This window comes from Fusarium musae, chromosome 6 (assembly GCF_019915245.1).
Source record: "Fusarium musae strain F31 chromosome 6, whole genome shotgun sequence".
NCBI lineage: Eukaryota > Fungi > Ascomycota > Sordariomycetes > Hypocreales > Nectriaceae > Fusarium > Fusarium musae.
The window spans coordinates 157,073-171,773 of NC_058392.1; the positions used below are offsets into that span (position 1 = coordinate 157,073).

Consider the following 14,701-nt stretch of genomic DNA (forward strand, 5'->3'; position numbering starts at 1 on the left):
GTTGAAACTCCGTAAGAGGCTGTCTCTGATCCATCATTGTATCTCGGGTCTTACGCCTGACTTCCATAGCGGGCAGAGCTTTACTGCGCAGCAGACAACCGACTTGGCTTATACTGTCGAACAATACAACACAATTTAGCCGACTTTCATGTGTGATTGCCCCGCCTGAGTTTTGTAAGCATTAATAACCAGGAATTGTCAACTCCGTAGATGCTTGACTCCGGTTTTAGTGCAAGTGCCCGCATTTATATATATATACATATCATCGCCTACCCAAGTCTTATACTATTATCAAAGTCGCCAAACGAAAATCATTCCAGTCTACTAAGACATACTTGTACATCATCGGCACGGAAGTTATCAACCAACACACTGCGCTCACGCCAGCCAGCTTTCAACCATGCCGGAATTAAGAACAATCAGTAAAATCTTTACAGCCCTCGAACAGTCCGAAGGCGCTGGAGCTAGAGTACGACGCTCCATTGGCAGCCGACAACAGCGCAACTTCTCGCCATTCCTCATGCTTGACTACATGAAGGGCGGCAATGGTGCAGGGTTCCCCGATCATCCACACCGAGGACAAGAAACAGTGACCTACATCCTCAAGGGCGCTATCGAGCATGAGGATTTTGCTGGAAACAAGGGCATTTTGAATGCTGGAGACTTGCAGTTTATGACTGCGGGCAGAGGCATTATGCATTCCGAACAGCCCGTCGAGGGCTCTGATGGAGGCGATAGTATGGGCCTACAGCTGTGGGTCGACCTCCCAAAACATCTCAAGATGTGTGAGCCCAGATATCGCGATTTGAGAGCCAGCGAGATCCCGAGCGTGCATTTAGACGATGGCAAGGTTCTGGTCAAGGTTATATCAGGCAAGGTCGGCGACGTCGATAGTGTCAAAGACTTGTCATATACCCCTGTGTGGTATTTAGATGTTGAGATTCACCCAGGTGGCACGCTGGTCCAAACACTACCTAAGGATTGGAACGCATTCTCCTATATCTTTGAGGGTTCTGCCGATTTCGCATCTGACACCGGAGTCTTGACAAGGGTGGATCAACATGGCACGGTGCTATACAAACCAGGAGGAGATGTCGTTTCTATCCAGGTTCCTGAGAGCCAAGATACCAGCGCTCGCCTTCTCATTATCGCCGGCCAGATCCTCGACCAGCCAATCGTTCAGCATGGACCATTTGTATCAACTAGTGCTGATGGTATTCGTCAGGCTTTCGAAGATTTCTACGAGGGTAAGAATGGATTTGAGAGAGCAAAGGGATGGCAGAGTGACAACACCAAGCGCAGAATGAGTATATAGAATGTATAAGAAAGGCCTTGCAAAGCTCTCGAGATTACCGATCGAGATCAAGGACATGAGTTGTTTATAGTTAGACACCTGCTAAAGTTATCAAAGGTGTTCAATCCCTTGACACACCGTCAAATGCAAGACGGTTCCTGCTCCAACGCCTATCTTTTATCACCCCGTTCAAACTCGCACGCATAATCCGCTTCCTCACAGCCTTGAAACCCCTCAAGTTCTCGCTGGAAATGAAATGCGCAGCTAGACCCGATACGTGTGCTGCTGCCGGACTCGTGCCAGAACTATACTGAGGTCCATTGTCGACTGAGCTCGGAACAGTAGGGACACGAGTGCCCGGAGCGAATATATTAACGCAAAGGCCGTAGTTGGAGAACGGAGCACGGCGGTTATCGGGGCCACTCGCAGCGACTGTGATGGCAGTACTGGCTGAGGCAGGGGAATAGGTGGAAGCGGGCTTACTATGATTACCCGCTGAAACAACTACCGTGATATCAGCGTTCGTAGCTTTCTTCACAGCGTGGTTAGTCGTGGCACTGTACTTCCAGCCGAGAGATATGTTGATGACGCTCTTTTCCGCGACACCCTTCGCGATAGCGTCATTGGTAGCCCATTCAATGGCCTGGCGGAGCCACTTTGGTTTGCCTTTACCCCTTTTATCCACCACCTTGACGGAAATCATGGTGCAATTCTTAGCCACGCCATACGTAGTCCCTCCGATAATTCCTGCCATATGAGTACCATGCCCAACTTCATCGTAGTCTGGTGATTCTGGGACGAAGTTTTCTCCGTGTAGAGCTCGGCCAGAGAATTCATCATGAAAGAAATTTATGCCAGAATCAATAACGTATACATATGCGCCAGATTCCTCGGTTTCATCATCGTGGCATAGGGGTGAACCATCATTTGTGGCATAGCCTGGGGATATTCGTTCGAGATTCCATGGGTTGTTCGGCTGTGATTCGGATTCACGCGTTACTTCAGGGCGACGAGCGATCGTGTCTGAGGTAGCGGGTCGCTGTATTGGACATAGTATCTTTCGCGATGCCCGTAGACTACTGTGTGTTAATATGTATACCAACCCGGAGTGCAGGTGTGACTTACCATCTCCGTGGCAGTGCTGTAATCCAAGATCTGTCGGTCATGATGAGTCTCCTGTTTCTTGATATTAAATAGTATAGTGGACTGCTGTGTAATGATAGAACTTTAGCTGGAAGTTGCGATAGCCTTTTTATACAGGAAGATTTTTCAAAGTTAGCATTTATCGAGTTCTTACAAAGTTACAGTGAGCAAAGCGAAAATTTCCTTAAATGGCTTATGCCTTTCGTTTGACTTAAGAAGCATATACTGGTTGGCGCAAAATATGGTCACGGTGTTGCGTAGAGTTCTTGACTTTGATATGTAAACCTTGTCAGATGCCCTGGCCACAGAGAGCAGAGAAAAAAACGCAAGATTAAAATGTAATTTTGAATTCAATCTTCAAGTAGTCAACATCATAAAGCTTATACATATTATCCTCGCAAACTGAACCTAGGTTTCAGCCACTTCACGTATAAAATTACAATAAAGCAAAACGTTATCTGATTAGCTACGTTGCCTCTCACGATCCGAACGCAGGATCTCTATAATCGAGCTTGACTTATTGGCGAGTTTCGGCAACATAATGAGAGTCATGAATAACCGACGCCTGCTAGAGTTCACTCGCATGATAAGTCGCATCCAAGGTCGGAGCGCACGTTCATCAGTACATTCAGTAGCATGGACTATAAATTTGACCAGACCCAAATGAAACAGCCCTCAGGCGACATCGGTGATGCCGCCACCTGAAGTGTCTGGGTCTGCAAGGGAGATTCAAGCCTGACTAATCCTCAAGCCATAGCACCAGACCCGTCGGAGTTCCTCCGCACAACAGCTTACCCCAAAACGGCTCAACACCAAGCGCCTATAAAGAATCCCAACAGCATCTTGCCGCCGCCATCTTCAGCCAAGCTCTAAATAACCCTGATCAAAATGAACTTTTATCCAGCACCTCCCGTGATTAAAGCAGAGATTTACCTGCGCATCCCAGACGACAAGCGCTGCCTGGGCCAAGAGTCAGAATGGCGCGGGGGCTTTGCGGGGTCATTCCAGCACATTTTCCTCGAGGGACCAGTTGTCGATAGCGCTGGGAATCTCTATGTCGTGGACATTCCGTACGGTCGCATTCTCAAGATTGATAGCGAGAAGAATGTTACGGTTGCGTGCACTTGGGATGGCGAGCCGAATGGGCTGGTTGGGACTGCTGATGGGGATTTGTTGGTGGCGGATTACAAGCAGGTATTCACAACTTGCGTCTGAGGTTATGAGTGTTGCTGACTTTACTAGGGTATACTGTCATTTGATCCAGAAACAGGAAAGATTGGTCCAAAGTTGACGAGGAAGAACCTCGAGCGATTCAAGGGACCAAATGACTTGATTGTTGACGCCAAAGGCAATCTTTACTTCACAGACCAAGGGCAAACCGGCATGACAGACCCAACAGGTCGTGTGTATCGCTTATCACCAGACGGAAGACTCGACACACTCCTTGACAACGGCCCTTCACCCAACGGTCTCGTCCTCTCACGCGACGAGCGCTTCCTCTACGTCGCCATGACACGGGCAAACCAAGTCTGGCGCCTACCCCTACACGCAGACGGCACAACCTCCAAAGTCGGCGTGTTCTTCCAGTCTTTCGGCAACGCGGGTCCTGATGGCCTTGCACTTGACGAGGAGGGCAATTTGTTCATTTGTCATCCAAGTCTTGGTTCGATCTTTGTGGTGGATACACATGGAATACCCAAGGCTCGGATTGTTAGCGGATCGCCGGGGATCAATCTGACAAATTGTTGTTTTGGAGGGCCTGAGCATAAGACTTTGTTTATTACTGATAGCTTGGAGGGGAATATTCAGAAGGTGGAGTGGCATTGTCGGGGAGCGGTGCCTGCGCCGTTGCTGAAACAAAGTAGAGAGTATTAACAACGGTATATTTATGCGTTCTACCACATTGACTTTTATGTATTAAAGACCGCGGCATACTTGAGCACTCATCTCTCGTCTCGTGATGCAGGATTTGGAGAAGCGTCTAATAGCGTATTACCTTCTGATCCCATGGTTTGTCTCGAGACAGGGCAGCCGCCCAGGAGTCTAGACCCATATTAGCACCTTGAACGCAATCTGCACAGTTCAATCAACAGTGTAGACTGGAGTTCCATAAAATCATCACCGTGGTCCGCGGTGTGAGTTCGCCCAAGACTTCATGACACGATAATATCTTCAGCCGCTCTTGCTAAGCCCACCAGCTCAACTCATTCCGTCCGCTGACGTCTTTTTACCGGATCCTTTGCCGTGGCCTTCCCCAATGTAACTCAATCACTGACTCGTGACGAGGGGTAGTCCATCTCCGTCAGCAACTCTCTCAAATCTTCGCTCCGAAACCTGCTCCGGGTCCAGCCCGACAACACTAGGGGATGCTCCGACGACAACACTTCGACTCCACGCTAGACAAGGGGCCCACTCCGACGTCTGGGGAAGACTTGAATCTCGGGGAACCAAGATCATCCCCGCCTTTTTTCTCCACGACGTGAGCGTGAGCGTTGCATTATTTTCTCCACGCTTGGAGTCGGTAATCCCCGTTGACTTTCTGGGGAAGGAATTTCCGCGAGACTGGGCAGGATATAATTCACCCCCTTTCTCCGGCTCATAATCTTATTTCCCAGCTTCAAGCTCTCATCTTTCTCCTTCTCATTCTCCTACCTTCAATCATACACTCTGCTCAATATGGCGAGACCAAACATGATCAAGGCCACAAGACGGGCCATCAAAGATAGTCCCAAGGAGATCTTCAACTGGTATCTCCTCATGTGCACCTGCATCTGGAGTTTCTCTGGTGTCGCCAAGGGTTTCGATGAAGGTTAGCTCTCACATCCATCTACTGCCAACTCCAACTAATCACTTGGCAGGAAACATCGCCTCCCTCGTCATCATGGAGGTTTTCAAAGAGCGCTTCGGAATCGACGACCAGACTGATCATCAATATGCAAACACAAAAGGCTGGATCGTGGCTATCGCTACGGCTGGTGCAGTCTTTGGATGTTTGGGTTGTGTTTGGCTCACTCAGCGACTTGGCCGAACGCGTACCTTTCAGTTTTTCACTGTTGTTTACATGGCTGGTATCTTTGGTCAGACGTTTAGTAGTGGGAATCTTGGTGCTCTTTATGCCACCCGTGTCATTGCTGGTATTGGTATTGGCGCGACGACTGTTTTGCCTTCGGTCTACATCGCAGAGGTATGACCTCCCTTCTACTCTTGAGTACCTGCAACTAACGCGTAGTTTGTTCAGATTTCGCCCCAACCTATCCGCGGTCTCTTGACCCTCCAATACACCTGCTGCCAGCAACTCGGCGTCGTCTTCGGCTTTTTCTTCAACTACGGCGTCACCAAATACCACGCCGGCACAAACCTCCAATGGCAGCTCCCAACCGCACTTCAGCTCATCCCCGCTCTCATCTGGGGTGTCGGCACGTTCTTCACTCCCGAGACTCCCCGCTTCTTGCTCAGCCAGAACAAGAGAACAGAGGCACTTGCTACGCTTTCTCGGTTCCGAGGACTTCCAGAGGATCATCCTCATGTGCAATCTGAGTTTCAGGGTATTGAGAGCCAGTTGAACCATGAGATTGAGATCGTTTCTGGCGCCAATACTTGGGACTTGATCAAGGAGACATTCACGGATCTGTCTAACCGACGACGATTTGTTCTCATGTTTGCTTGCCATGTCTTTGGACAGTGGTCCGGTGCCAATGCCATCACTCAGTACAGCCCTACCATCTTTGGATATCTTGGCATTGAGGGCACAGAAGCTCGTTTCTTGGCTACTGGTTGCTACGCCATCTTGAAGTTTGTGTCGGTCCTCATTTTCTCCGTGTTTGTCATCGACTTCATCGGCCGACGTCGATCTCTCATGACTGGAATCACCATGCAGATCTTTACTCTAGCTTTTGTTGGAGCTTACCTCAAGGTCACCAATGGCTGGACTCCCGAGAAGATTGAGGCAAGCTCGTCTGCCATGGCAGCTAGTCGCGCAGCTATTGCAGCCATCTACATCCATGCCATCGCTTGGTCCATCGGCTGGTTCTCCATTCCCTACCTCGTCTCAGCCGAAGTCTTTCCTCTCAGAATTCGTTCCATCAACGTTTCCATCCTCATGGCTGTTCACTGGGCCATGTACTTTGGCTGCTCACGTGCCATGCCTTCTCTCTTGGCAGCGACTCAGCGTTATGGTGCTTTCATGTTCTTCCTTAGCATTTGCACTATTTCTCTTGTTTATGTTTACTTTGCGATGCCTGAGACCTCTGGTCGATCTTTGGAGAGCATGGATAAGTTGTTTGAGAGACCCTGGTACACGGTGCACAAGATTGCCTACCCTACTGCTGATGACTTGAAGCCTGCGGCTCGCGAGATCCTGGAACCTGAGATGAAAGATCAAGAGTCTGTGGTCTCAAAACATGTTGAGAACAGATATTGAGTGCTTAGGCAGGAGATAATATTAAAATGGAGTGGCAATAGCCAAGTTTTTAGATTGATGATCTGGTGAATAAATCCTTAGCCGTAACAAAAAGTCAGTTCCTCAAAACGCTCCAATCTCGAGCTATTCCTAATCTGGTGACCAATTTGTGGAGTGAAGCACGTGATATCTCCCCTCTATTTCCGTAGCCTGCTCATTATTGGAGCATTTAACACCAAGTTGGTCCCCAGATTTTGTCCTCCAACAACCCCAGCTTCAGCTCCAGCCAATCACAAATGGAAGAAGATGTCGCGTCTTCCAAGACTTCCAGCGTGTCAATCATGCGCCCAGAAGAAGACCAAGGTCAGACTTGGTCCATACTCTATCTTCGTTCAACGTGCTGACAGAAGTGACCCAGTGTGATAATAATAGGCCAAGTTGCTCTCTGTGTACACGCAATGGGCAAGAATGTCTCGTCTCGTGCATTGACCCTGACACTAATGGCCAGTTATCAAGAGCGTGGGTCTCTTACAATGCCTTGTCTCACCCAATCTGACGATAGTTACCAACAGTATGATCGATGAGCTCGAGAGAAAGGAGCAGGAATTGTCCAATAGACTTCAAGATCTTGAGTCAATCGTAGTCGCGGACCAAAGTACGGTGGATACTTCCAGTCCAGATGACAGACATACCGTGAGATCCATCGCAGCATCGTCGCCTGCTACACGAGAAGGAGCAAGCTTGAGGTATGTTTCATCGCGATAGCATTCAAGGAATCGACTGATATATAGTGATAGCTTCATCGCACATTTATTCTCTGACGCGAATTGGAGAAAGTCACATGCCGCTTTGCTCAGAACATTGGCTGATGCACCCGGTGCCGATGAAGTCTCGATAGCCCCTTGCTCTTTGCCATCTGCAGTAGAGACACAGATGTTATTCGAGAAATAGTCAGTCACAATCTTCTTGTCTCTACCCATCTACTAACAAGTTTGCAGCTTGAGCTGGGCGCACATACAGAACCCGTTCCTTCTCCGCAGAAGCATCTGGGCCCTCCATCAGCGTCTCTTCAATGGCCAAGGTACATCCACTAAGGCCTCGAGCCACGACCTATTCAGAGCCTTCATGTTATGCGCCATTGGGGCAGTTCTGCCATACCGCAACAAGCTTCATAATCGCCACCCAGAAGCATACTATAATGCAGCTCTACAACACCTCGGCAGCGACTTTCTGACTCGAGGTCTAGAGTCTGTTCAAGATTTATTGCTTATATGTAGATTTGGCATCTATCACCCAATAGGTACTTCGATCTGGGACGTCGTTCGCCTCTGCGGACGTCTCTGCATCGAACTTGGTCTCCACAACGGGACGGATATTCGCGGCGACTTGTTACAAACACAGCTCAGAAGGAGAATATTCTGGCAATTCTATCTCATCGATCGCTACAGTTCAACGACTCTGGACCGACCATTCTTGATCGACGATGCAGATATTGAGACAAAGTTTCCAGTTGAAGTCAGCGATGAGGAACTCGAAGCAGCCAGTCGCGAAGTCCAAAGCCTTGATGCCTTGAACTTCACTCGCGAGCCGAATGTGCAGAATGAAATGACCGTCTTTTTCATCTCTGTGCGGCTGAGGCAGATATCATCACATATACAGACCGAGTTCTCTAAGCTGAGGCGGAAGATCTCGAGTACCAGGTCAAAGCACTTGCTCGCGGGTCACGTCCATGTTGTGATGACGAAGCTTTTGAGGGAGTTGAAAGACTGGAGAAACGGCAATCCCATTATACAAGAGCCAAGCTGTCTGTACGAAACACAAGAATGGTATGACTTGCTTCTCGCCCGCGAAAGACTATCCGTCCTCCGTCGTGCAATCGATCTTGTCCCAAAGGTCAACGGCTCCCCACCAAAAGAGATCCTGACAGTCTTCCTCAGATCAGCGCTGGAGACTATTGAGAAATATCACATCATATGTCAGAAGCGAGAGATGGTGACACATACGCGAAGCTACTTTCACATGCTCTTCACAGCGGCATTGTCGGTCATGTACTGCATATCCGTATCCAAGAAGCTAACGCAGGAAGACATGCGTGCATCTCACCAAGGTCTGCTGCGTTGCCAAGAGTTGCTGAATAGTGTTGCCCGACAACTACCAGACGCGAAAAGTTATGTATCTGTATTTGAAGCTCTACACCGCGACGTGTCACAGAGGCTATGGCCGAATGTGCGAGATATATCTGTCAATCTCCCCGTTGATCCAGCTATGGGCTTCTCAAACGATATCACGACCTTCAATGGGCGGAATTTCTCTCCGGACCTGGGTACGAGTACTCTACCCAATTCCCTGGGAAACATATCCGACTTTTCAACGGATCGCCAGTTCTTTGATCAGGGTTTGCAGTCGCGAACGAACCCGACAGACCCCGTAAGCCAATTTTCTGTTCTGGGACAAGATGGAAACGATATATCTGAGGAGTATCAGGATGGGTCGTCGGTCAATTGGGCGCTGTTGAACTACGATTCGCTGTGGAATATGGAGTCTGCGCTCGGTCAGTATGTTTATGGAGATCCTACGAATCCCAGTGTTTGGGACGGCTTCGAGTTTTGAGCAATTGAAGATCGTGAAATATGAACTATTAATCGTGTATACTTTCTCAGTGGCCAATCTATAACTACCAATCCTGCTATCATGGGTTGTTTAGCGCAAACTCCAACAAATATCTTGCCGCCGCCATACCCGTCTGCATCTGGGTTTCCGCCGTCGCAGCTCCAATATGAGGCGTACTAACAGCGCCAGCCTCCCATAGCGAGTGATACCTCTCATAACTAGGTGGTTCCTCTTCATGACAGTCAAGGCCAGCGCCCCAGATAAGACCTTCAGATAAGGCGCGCTTGAGATCATCCTCGTTGACGATACCTCCGCGTGCGGTGTTAATAACAATAGCTGTTCGCTTCATCCTTTTCATCTCAGCATAACTGATGAGACCTCTTGTTTGTGGGGTAAGAGGCATGTGAACGGTGATGACGTCTGAAGACTCTAGAACCTCTTCGACAGAGCTGGCTCGCTGATGAGGAATATCCGCCCATGCATCAGCAGGGAGGAAGGGATCATAGGCAATAACATCTGCTTCGAAAGCACCTCTGAAGATACTAGCGACACATTTGCCGATGTTGCCCATCCCGAGAATGCCGATTGTCTTGCGATGCAGAATCAAGCCAGAGCATTTCTCCTTGGGGACGAGAATACCTGATGACTGCTTGGCAACAATAGAGCCAACCTGACGAGCAGATGCAGTAGCTAGTGTCAAAACAAGTTCAGCGACTGCTCTTGCGTTGACACCAGGAGTGTTGAAGATCTTGATTCCCCGTGCAGCGCAGGCATCAGCATCGATTTTGTCAATGCCGACGCCTTGCTTGCCGATGGCGATCAGGTTGGGGCTAGCCTTGATATCCTCTGCTGTCAAGCGAGAGGATCTCATGAGGAGGTAGCGTGCTTCTTGCCTCCATTTGCTGTGCTTGGGGTTGTCTGGGGTGATGGCGTTGAAGTTCTCTTGGCAGTATGCCATAACTTGGGGATGGAATGTGTCCATGACATAGACTGTTGGCTTTCCAGAAGAGAGGTTCTCTGGTGGAGTGTCTGTTACGGCGCTTGGTGCCATGGTGAATGAGATGAGAGTATTGACGCAAGATGATGTTTGTGGGGTAGAGTTTGGTGTTTGGAGAACAAGAGGCTCAAGTCTTGCACTTTTATGTATCTCCTTCAAGGCAAATTCTAGCATCTATGACTCCCGCGGGATTCAACCGGTGAATCATTTCTCTGTCTGTTCCGTTTTACGGCATCCGTTATCCGTAGGTATCATGCCGACGTGAGATGGGCATTGTCCGATGACTTCTCGGGGTTGTATGCGGCCCCGCTCCGACCCCACGATCTTCTCGGCTCCAACAATCGGGTCCTAGAATTGGACGGAGGCAATTGATGGGGGAACGAGATCGGACGCGGAGAAGGACTTATCCTGCATTTGACTCTTGAGGAGGTAATATGACTCTTTGCGACTTTGGATATATGTATATTAATATGCTGGAGAAACCACCTTGACCGCTTCTATCCTCATCAATCACCAGCATCTCCAATCCCCAGGATTCACGATCATCTACTCCAATACACCAGCTCAATCCACTCAATCACGCACCGTACTCTCACAATGGCTGCACCTATTCCCCATCCCATGCGAGAGAAGCTTCTCCGCGATGAAGTCGCCTACACAATGAGCATCAAGCTCGTCAAGTCCATCGAAATCGCCGGCATGGCCAAGACAGCCGGCTACGACGGTATCCTCGTAGACATGGAGCACTCCTCCTTTGATCTTGAGACAACAAACCAACTCTGCGTCGCCGCTCTCTACGCCGGCATCTCCCCCATCGTCCGCGCCCCCAGCAAAGACCCCTTCTTCGTGTCGAGAATTCTCGACGGCGGCGCTCTCGGCATCATCGTCCCTCACATCCGCTCTGTGCAGGACGCTCAAGATGTCGTCAACGCAGCCAAGTTCCAACCCATCGGTCATCGTTCCTCCACAAATGGTCTACCGCATCATCAGTTTCGCTCTATCCCAGCCAAGATCTCTAACCCTGTTACAAACGCCGCTACCATGGTCATCCCCATGATCGAGACCCTTGAGGCGCTGGAGTTAGTTGATGAGATTGCCGCTCTTCCGGGTGTTGACTCTCTTCTGATTGGTACCAATGACTTGACTGCTGAGATGGGCATTCCCGGAGATTACGAGAACCCTCGTGTTACTGAAGCTTATGAGCGCACTATTGCTGCGTGCAAGAAGCATGGAAAGTGGCTCGGTGTCGGTGGTCTTCATGCTCGTCTTGATCTAGTGGAGAAGTTTTGCAAGATGGGAGCCCGTTGGGTCATGGCCGCTACTGACGGTCCTCTACTTCTTGGTGCTGCTACTAAGAGAGGTGCTGAGATGGCTGCGTTGAATGCTTCGGTTGTCAAATCACAACAGGCGAACGGTCACTCAGTAGAGAAGAAGGCTAATGGTGATACCAACGGTACAACAAATGGGGTTGTCACGAATGGGAATGGCATCACAAATGTGGCTACTAATGGCGTCCCAGTTGCAGCATAAGGAACAAATAACTCTTGTGTACGCAAAATAGTTCATAGATGGTTAGTTTCTCAGGCTCTAGGTTAATTTCGAGTGTAATTTCTCCCCATTATGTCTCAGCGACCTCGTCCAAACTAAGTTAGACTACTTTCGATCAATATGAAACGGGGCAACACGTGACTACAGGACCAGGTCCGATAAATCTGGGGTCATCCCCGTTTTCCCCCTCCGACGACCAAACGCGTCCCTCGGGCTCACTCCGTCTCGTATCTCTCTCGGCCTCTAGATCAACCCAAGAAACATGCAACATGGCAACTGATTGGCGCGAACTATCTCGCGTCTCACTCCCAAGCCCTGCACTGGCCAGTAGTCCCAGTTCGTCACAGTCGCAGGCTCCGCAGAAGAATAGTCTCGCTTGTGAACGGTGCTTCAGGCGGAAGCAAAAGGTGATGCTTGTCACTATCATGCATGTTAGGGTTCTTACTAATGTGTCTTAGTGCGATAGGTTGCGCCCGGCGTGTACTTCGTGTGCAGATCTTGGCGTTGAGTGCATTGCACGGTTTCAGCAGTTTGACTTTAATGATGAAAATACTACCCTGACGCATGCTAGAGTCAATGGGTATGTGACGATTTCGCATTCATAGTTTATGTATCACTCACCTATGTTCTTAGTTACGTCGAGTCTTTGAGACGCCGTGTTGCTGAACTTGAAGAAAAGATCAAGGTTGCTGAGCAGAAACATGTTCAAGCCAGACATGCATCTCTTGGCACAGTAGATGTCGTTTCGCCCATCAATGGCAAACGACGACGATCGAACTTTGGATCTGTTTCATCTGCCCCGGCGAATCAACAGATCCCTGCCAATGGCGAGGAGCAGTCAAGTGTCCAAGACACCATGAGCGCCATTGGGCTCTTGTCTAACAAGGCCATGGCCGAGTCTCGTACGAACACAGGTGATAAGCCACATAAACTCGCCATCATTGAGTCAATATCGGCAGCTCTGGCTGTAGATGGACGAAACCCTTCTAAGGCATCATCGTCGCAACCGGCGTATGTGATGGATGACCAGCTCATCCCCCTCACACGCAACCTAACGCTGAGTCCCTTTCACCGTTTCCTGGACTGGAGCGTCTGGCTCCCTCATATTGATGAGAACCGCTTATATGAGCAATATGAGGCTGTTCTGGAGACGAGTGATCAGGGCATTGATCCAGTTAGAACCGCACTGCCTCGCTTCAACACATACCTGGCTGTAGCTATAGGCATCAGTATGTCACCTGATGCTGGCCGCCTTTCCTCACTGGCTAGCAATCTCCATGCTGCAGCGGTGAAGCTATTGCCCTTCATTCTTCACTCTCAAGAGCCTCTTGATACTTTGCACTGCATGCTTCTGCTTGCGGTCTTCTCTATGTTCAGTGCATCAGGTGGATCAACATGGCATCTTATGGGATTCATTATGACAAATTGCATAGCTGCAGGTTTGCACAAGACTGTACCGCCAAGGAATACATCAGATACAGAGTACACTTATCGAGTTGAGTGGCTCTTCTGGAGCGTGTATCTTTGGGATCGGTACGTTCGATGCTAGATTCGGATGCATGAAACTGACTACGTGTTATAGATCTTTGGCATCAGTTATGGGTAGACCTTTTACTATTACCGAGGTCGACATTTCAGTTACAGTGAGATGCCCAATGGAACTCGACATGAACGAGACTAACGATAAAACTAGGTACCAGATATAACAGAAGATGAGACTGCCTCTGGGCCAGTCAGAAATAAGCTTGCTTTGAGTAAACATCTTGTCACTCATGCACAACTTATCTCAGATGTTGTCGGAAGTCATAGTTCCAGCCCACTGTTTTCCTATAGCAACCTCTGTTTTTGGCGCGAGTTCCCTCCACAAACCGGAGGCACTACTACCCCAACAAATCCCCAGTTCGACTACCTGGATCAACTAGCATGCCGGGCTCTTATTCTAATGGTCCAACCCAAAGACCAGAACCTGACAAGCTCCGAAGCCGACGCTGAGAGTAACAGCGAAGTTGAAGCTGATACGATTGGTTGCTGCAAAGCACTCATCGAGAAACTCTATAACAGGTCCGGAAGTGGCGCCACGGTATCTTTCCTAGACGCATATGATATCTTGGCAGCTGCTGTAGTGTACGTTTGCCTCGTTCAGCGCACACCACAACCGAACCAAACTGGCTTGACACAGACCTTTGAAGTAGTGAGCAAAGCATCTATAATTTTAACGCAGTGCTCATCCAAGTTCTCCGCCTTGAGCATCTTTCAGCAATTCCTGCTAACAATGTCTACCAAGATGATGGAAGGACAGAGCAGTCAGCAGGTAAGTTAACTTTCCCCAAAGTAGATATGCTTAAAATATGGTTAACGCTCGCTGAATTTCCAGGACTTGATACCCCCTGAAATCCCAAGTCATCTACGTCGTATAGTGCAACGCTATTCCTCATCAGTGACAATCAGCAACTCGCTTTGATCACCCAGCCCCCCGGGCCAAGTCCGTTGGCCCAGAGTCATGAAGTTTCATTGGCGGATGGTAGCCGACGGGTTGAGCCCGAACGCTAGCCCCCGCGAACGTCGCACTCTATCTTGGAAGGTTATTCCACAAACGCGGGGATGCGGGGTGACCGCGGTAGTGAACTCGGATGGAAGAGCGAGAATGACACGTTGGAGTAACAGCACCCTGGCATTCTTGGAAGAAGTTACCCAGCTTGGGGTAGGGTTT

At 49.3% G+C, this 14,701-nt stretch overlaps 8 protein-coding genes across 8 annotated transcripts; 6 read left to right on the plus strand and 2 right to left on the minus strand.

Moving 5' to 3' along the window:
• Nucleotides 1-400: 400 nt before the first annotated feature.
• Nucleotides 401-1,315, plus strand: J7337_007903 (uncharacterized protein; the record flags this gene model as incomplete). Its single annotated transcript, XM_044825530.1, has 1 exon — nucleotides 401-1,315. One exon carries the CDS (start codon nucleotides 401-403, stop codon nucleotides 1,313-1,315), a length of 915 nt encoding a protein of 304 aa, XP_044678447.1.
• A 100-nt stretch (nucleotides 1,316-1,415) lies between these two features.
• Nucleotides 1,416-2,460, minus strand: J7337_007904 (uncharacterized protein; the record flags this gene model as incomplete). Its single annotated transcript, XM_044825531.1, has 2 exons — nucleotides 1,416-2,370; nucleotides 2,420-2,460. The coding sequence occupies 2 exons, from the start codon at nucleotides 2,458-2,460 to the stop codon at nucleotides 1,416-1,418; spliced, it is 996 nt and encodes a 331-aa protein (XP_044678448.1).
• Nucleotides 2,461-3,325: 865 nt separating this feature from the next.
• On the plus strand, nucleotides 3,326-4,302 carry J7337_007905 (uncharacterized protein; the record flags this gene model as incomplete). The annotated part of the gene is made up of 3 exons (XM_044825532.1): nucleotides 3,326-3,631; nucleotides 3,680-4,147; nucleotides 4,228-4,302. 3 exons carry the CDS (start codon nucleotides 3,326-3,328, stop codon nucleotides 4,300-4,302), a joined length of 849 nt encoding a protein of 282 aa, XP_044678449.1.
• Nucleotides 4,303-5,113: 811 nt separating this feature from the next.
• Nucleotides 5,114-6,857, plus strand: J7337_007906 (uncharacterized protein; the record flags this gene model as incomplete). Its single annotated transcript, XM_044825533.1, has 3 exons — nucleotides 5,114-5,246; nucleotides 5,296-5,621; nucleotides 5,676-6,857. The coding sequence occupies 3 exons, from the start codon at nucleotides 5,114-5,116 to the stop codon at nucleotides 6,855-6,857; spliced, it is 1,641 nt and encodes a 546-aa protein (XP_044678450.1).
• A 552-nt stretch (nucleotides 6,858-7,409) lies between these two features.
• On the plus strand, nucleotides 7,410-9,446 carry J7337_007907 (uncharacterized protein; the record flags this gene model as incomplete). The annotated part of the gene is made up of 2 exons (XM_044825534.1): nucleotides 7,410-7,582; nucleotides 7,835-9,446. The coding sequence occupies 2 exons, from the start codon at nucleotides 7,410-7,412 to the stop codon at nucleotides 9,444-9,446; spliced, it is 1,785 nt and encodes a 594-aa protein (XP_044678451.1).
• A 79-nt stretch (nucleotides 9,447-9,525) lies between these two features.
• On the minus strand, nucleotides 9,526-10,497 carry J7337_007908 (uncharacterized protein; the record flags this gene model as incomplete). Its single annotated transcript, XM_044825535.1, has 1 exon — nucleotides 9,526-10,497. The coding sequence occupies one exon, from the start codon at nucleotides 10,495-10,497 to the stop codon at nucleotides 9,526-9,528; it is 972 nt and encodes a 323-aa protein (XP_044678452.1).
• A 543-nt stretch (nucleotides 10,498-11,040) lies between these two features.
• On the plus strand, nucleotides 11,041-11,973 carry J7337_007909 (uncharacterized protein; the record flags this gene model as incomplete). Its single annotated transcript, XM_044825536.1, has 1 exon — nucleotides 11,041-11,973. The coding sequence occupies one exon, from the start codon at nucleotides 11,041-11,043 to the stop codon at nucleotides 11,971-11,973; it is 933 nt and encodes a 310-aa protein (XP_044678453.1).
• Nucleotides 11,974-12,260: 287 nt separating this feature from the next.
• Nucleotides 12,261-14,432, plus strand: J7337_007910 (uncharacterized protein; the record flags this gene model as incomplete). Its single annotated transcript, XM_044825537.1, has 6 exons — nucleotides 12,261-12,327; nucleotides 12,487-12,571; nucleotides 12,625-13,524; nucleotides 13,574-13,634; nucleotides 13,685-14,302; nucleotides 14,409-14,432. The coding sequence occupies 6 exons, from the start codon at nucleotides 12,261-12,263 to the stop codon at nucleotides 14,430-14,432; spliced, it is 1,755 nt and encodes a 584-aa protein (XP_044678454.1).
• Nucleotides 14,433-14,701: the final 269 nt, after the last annotated feature.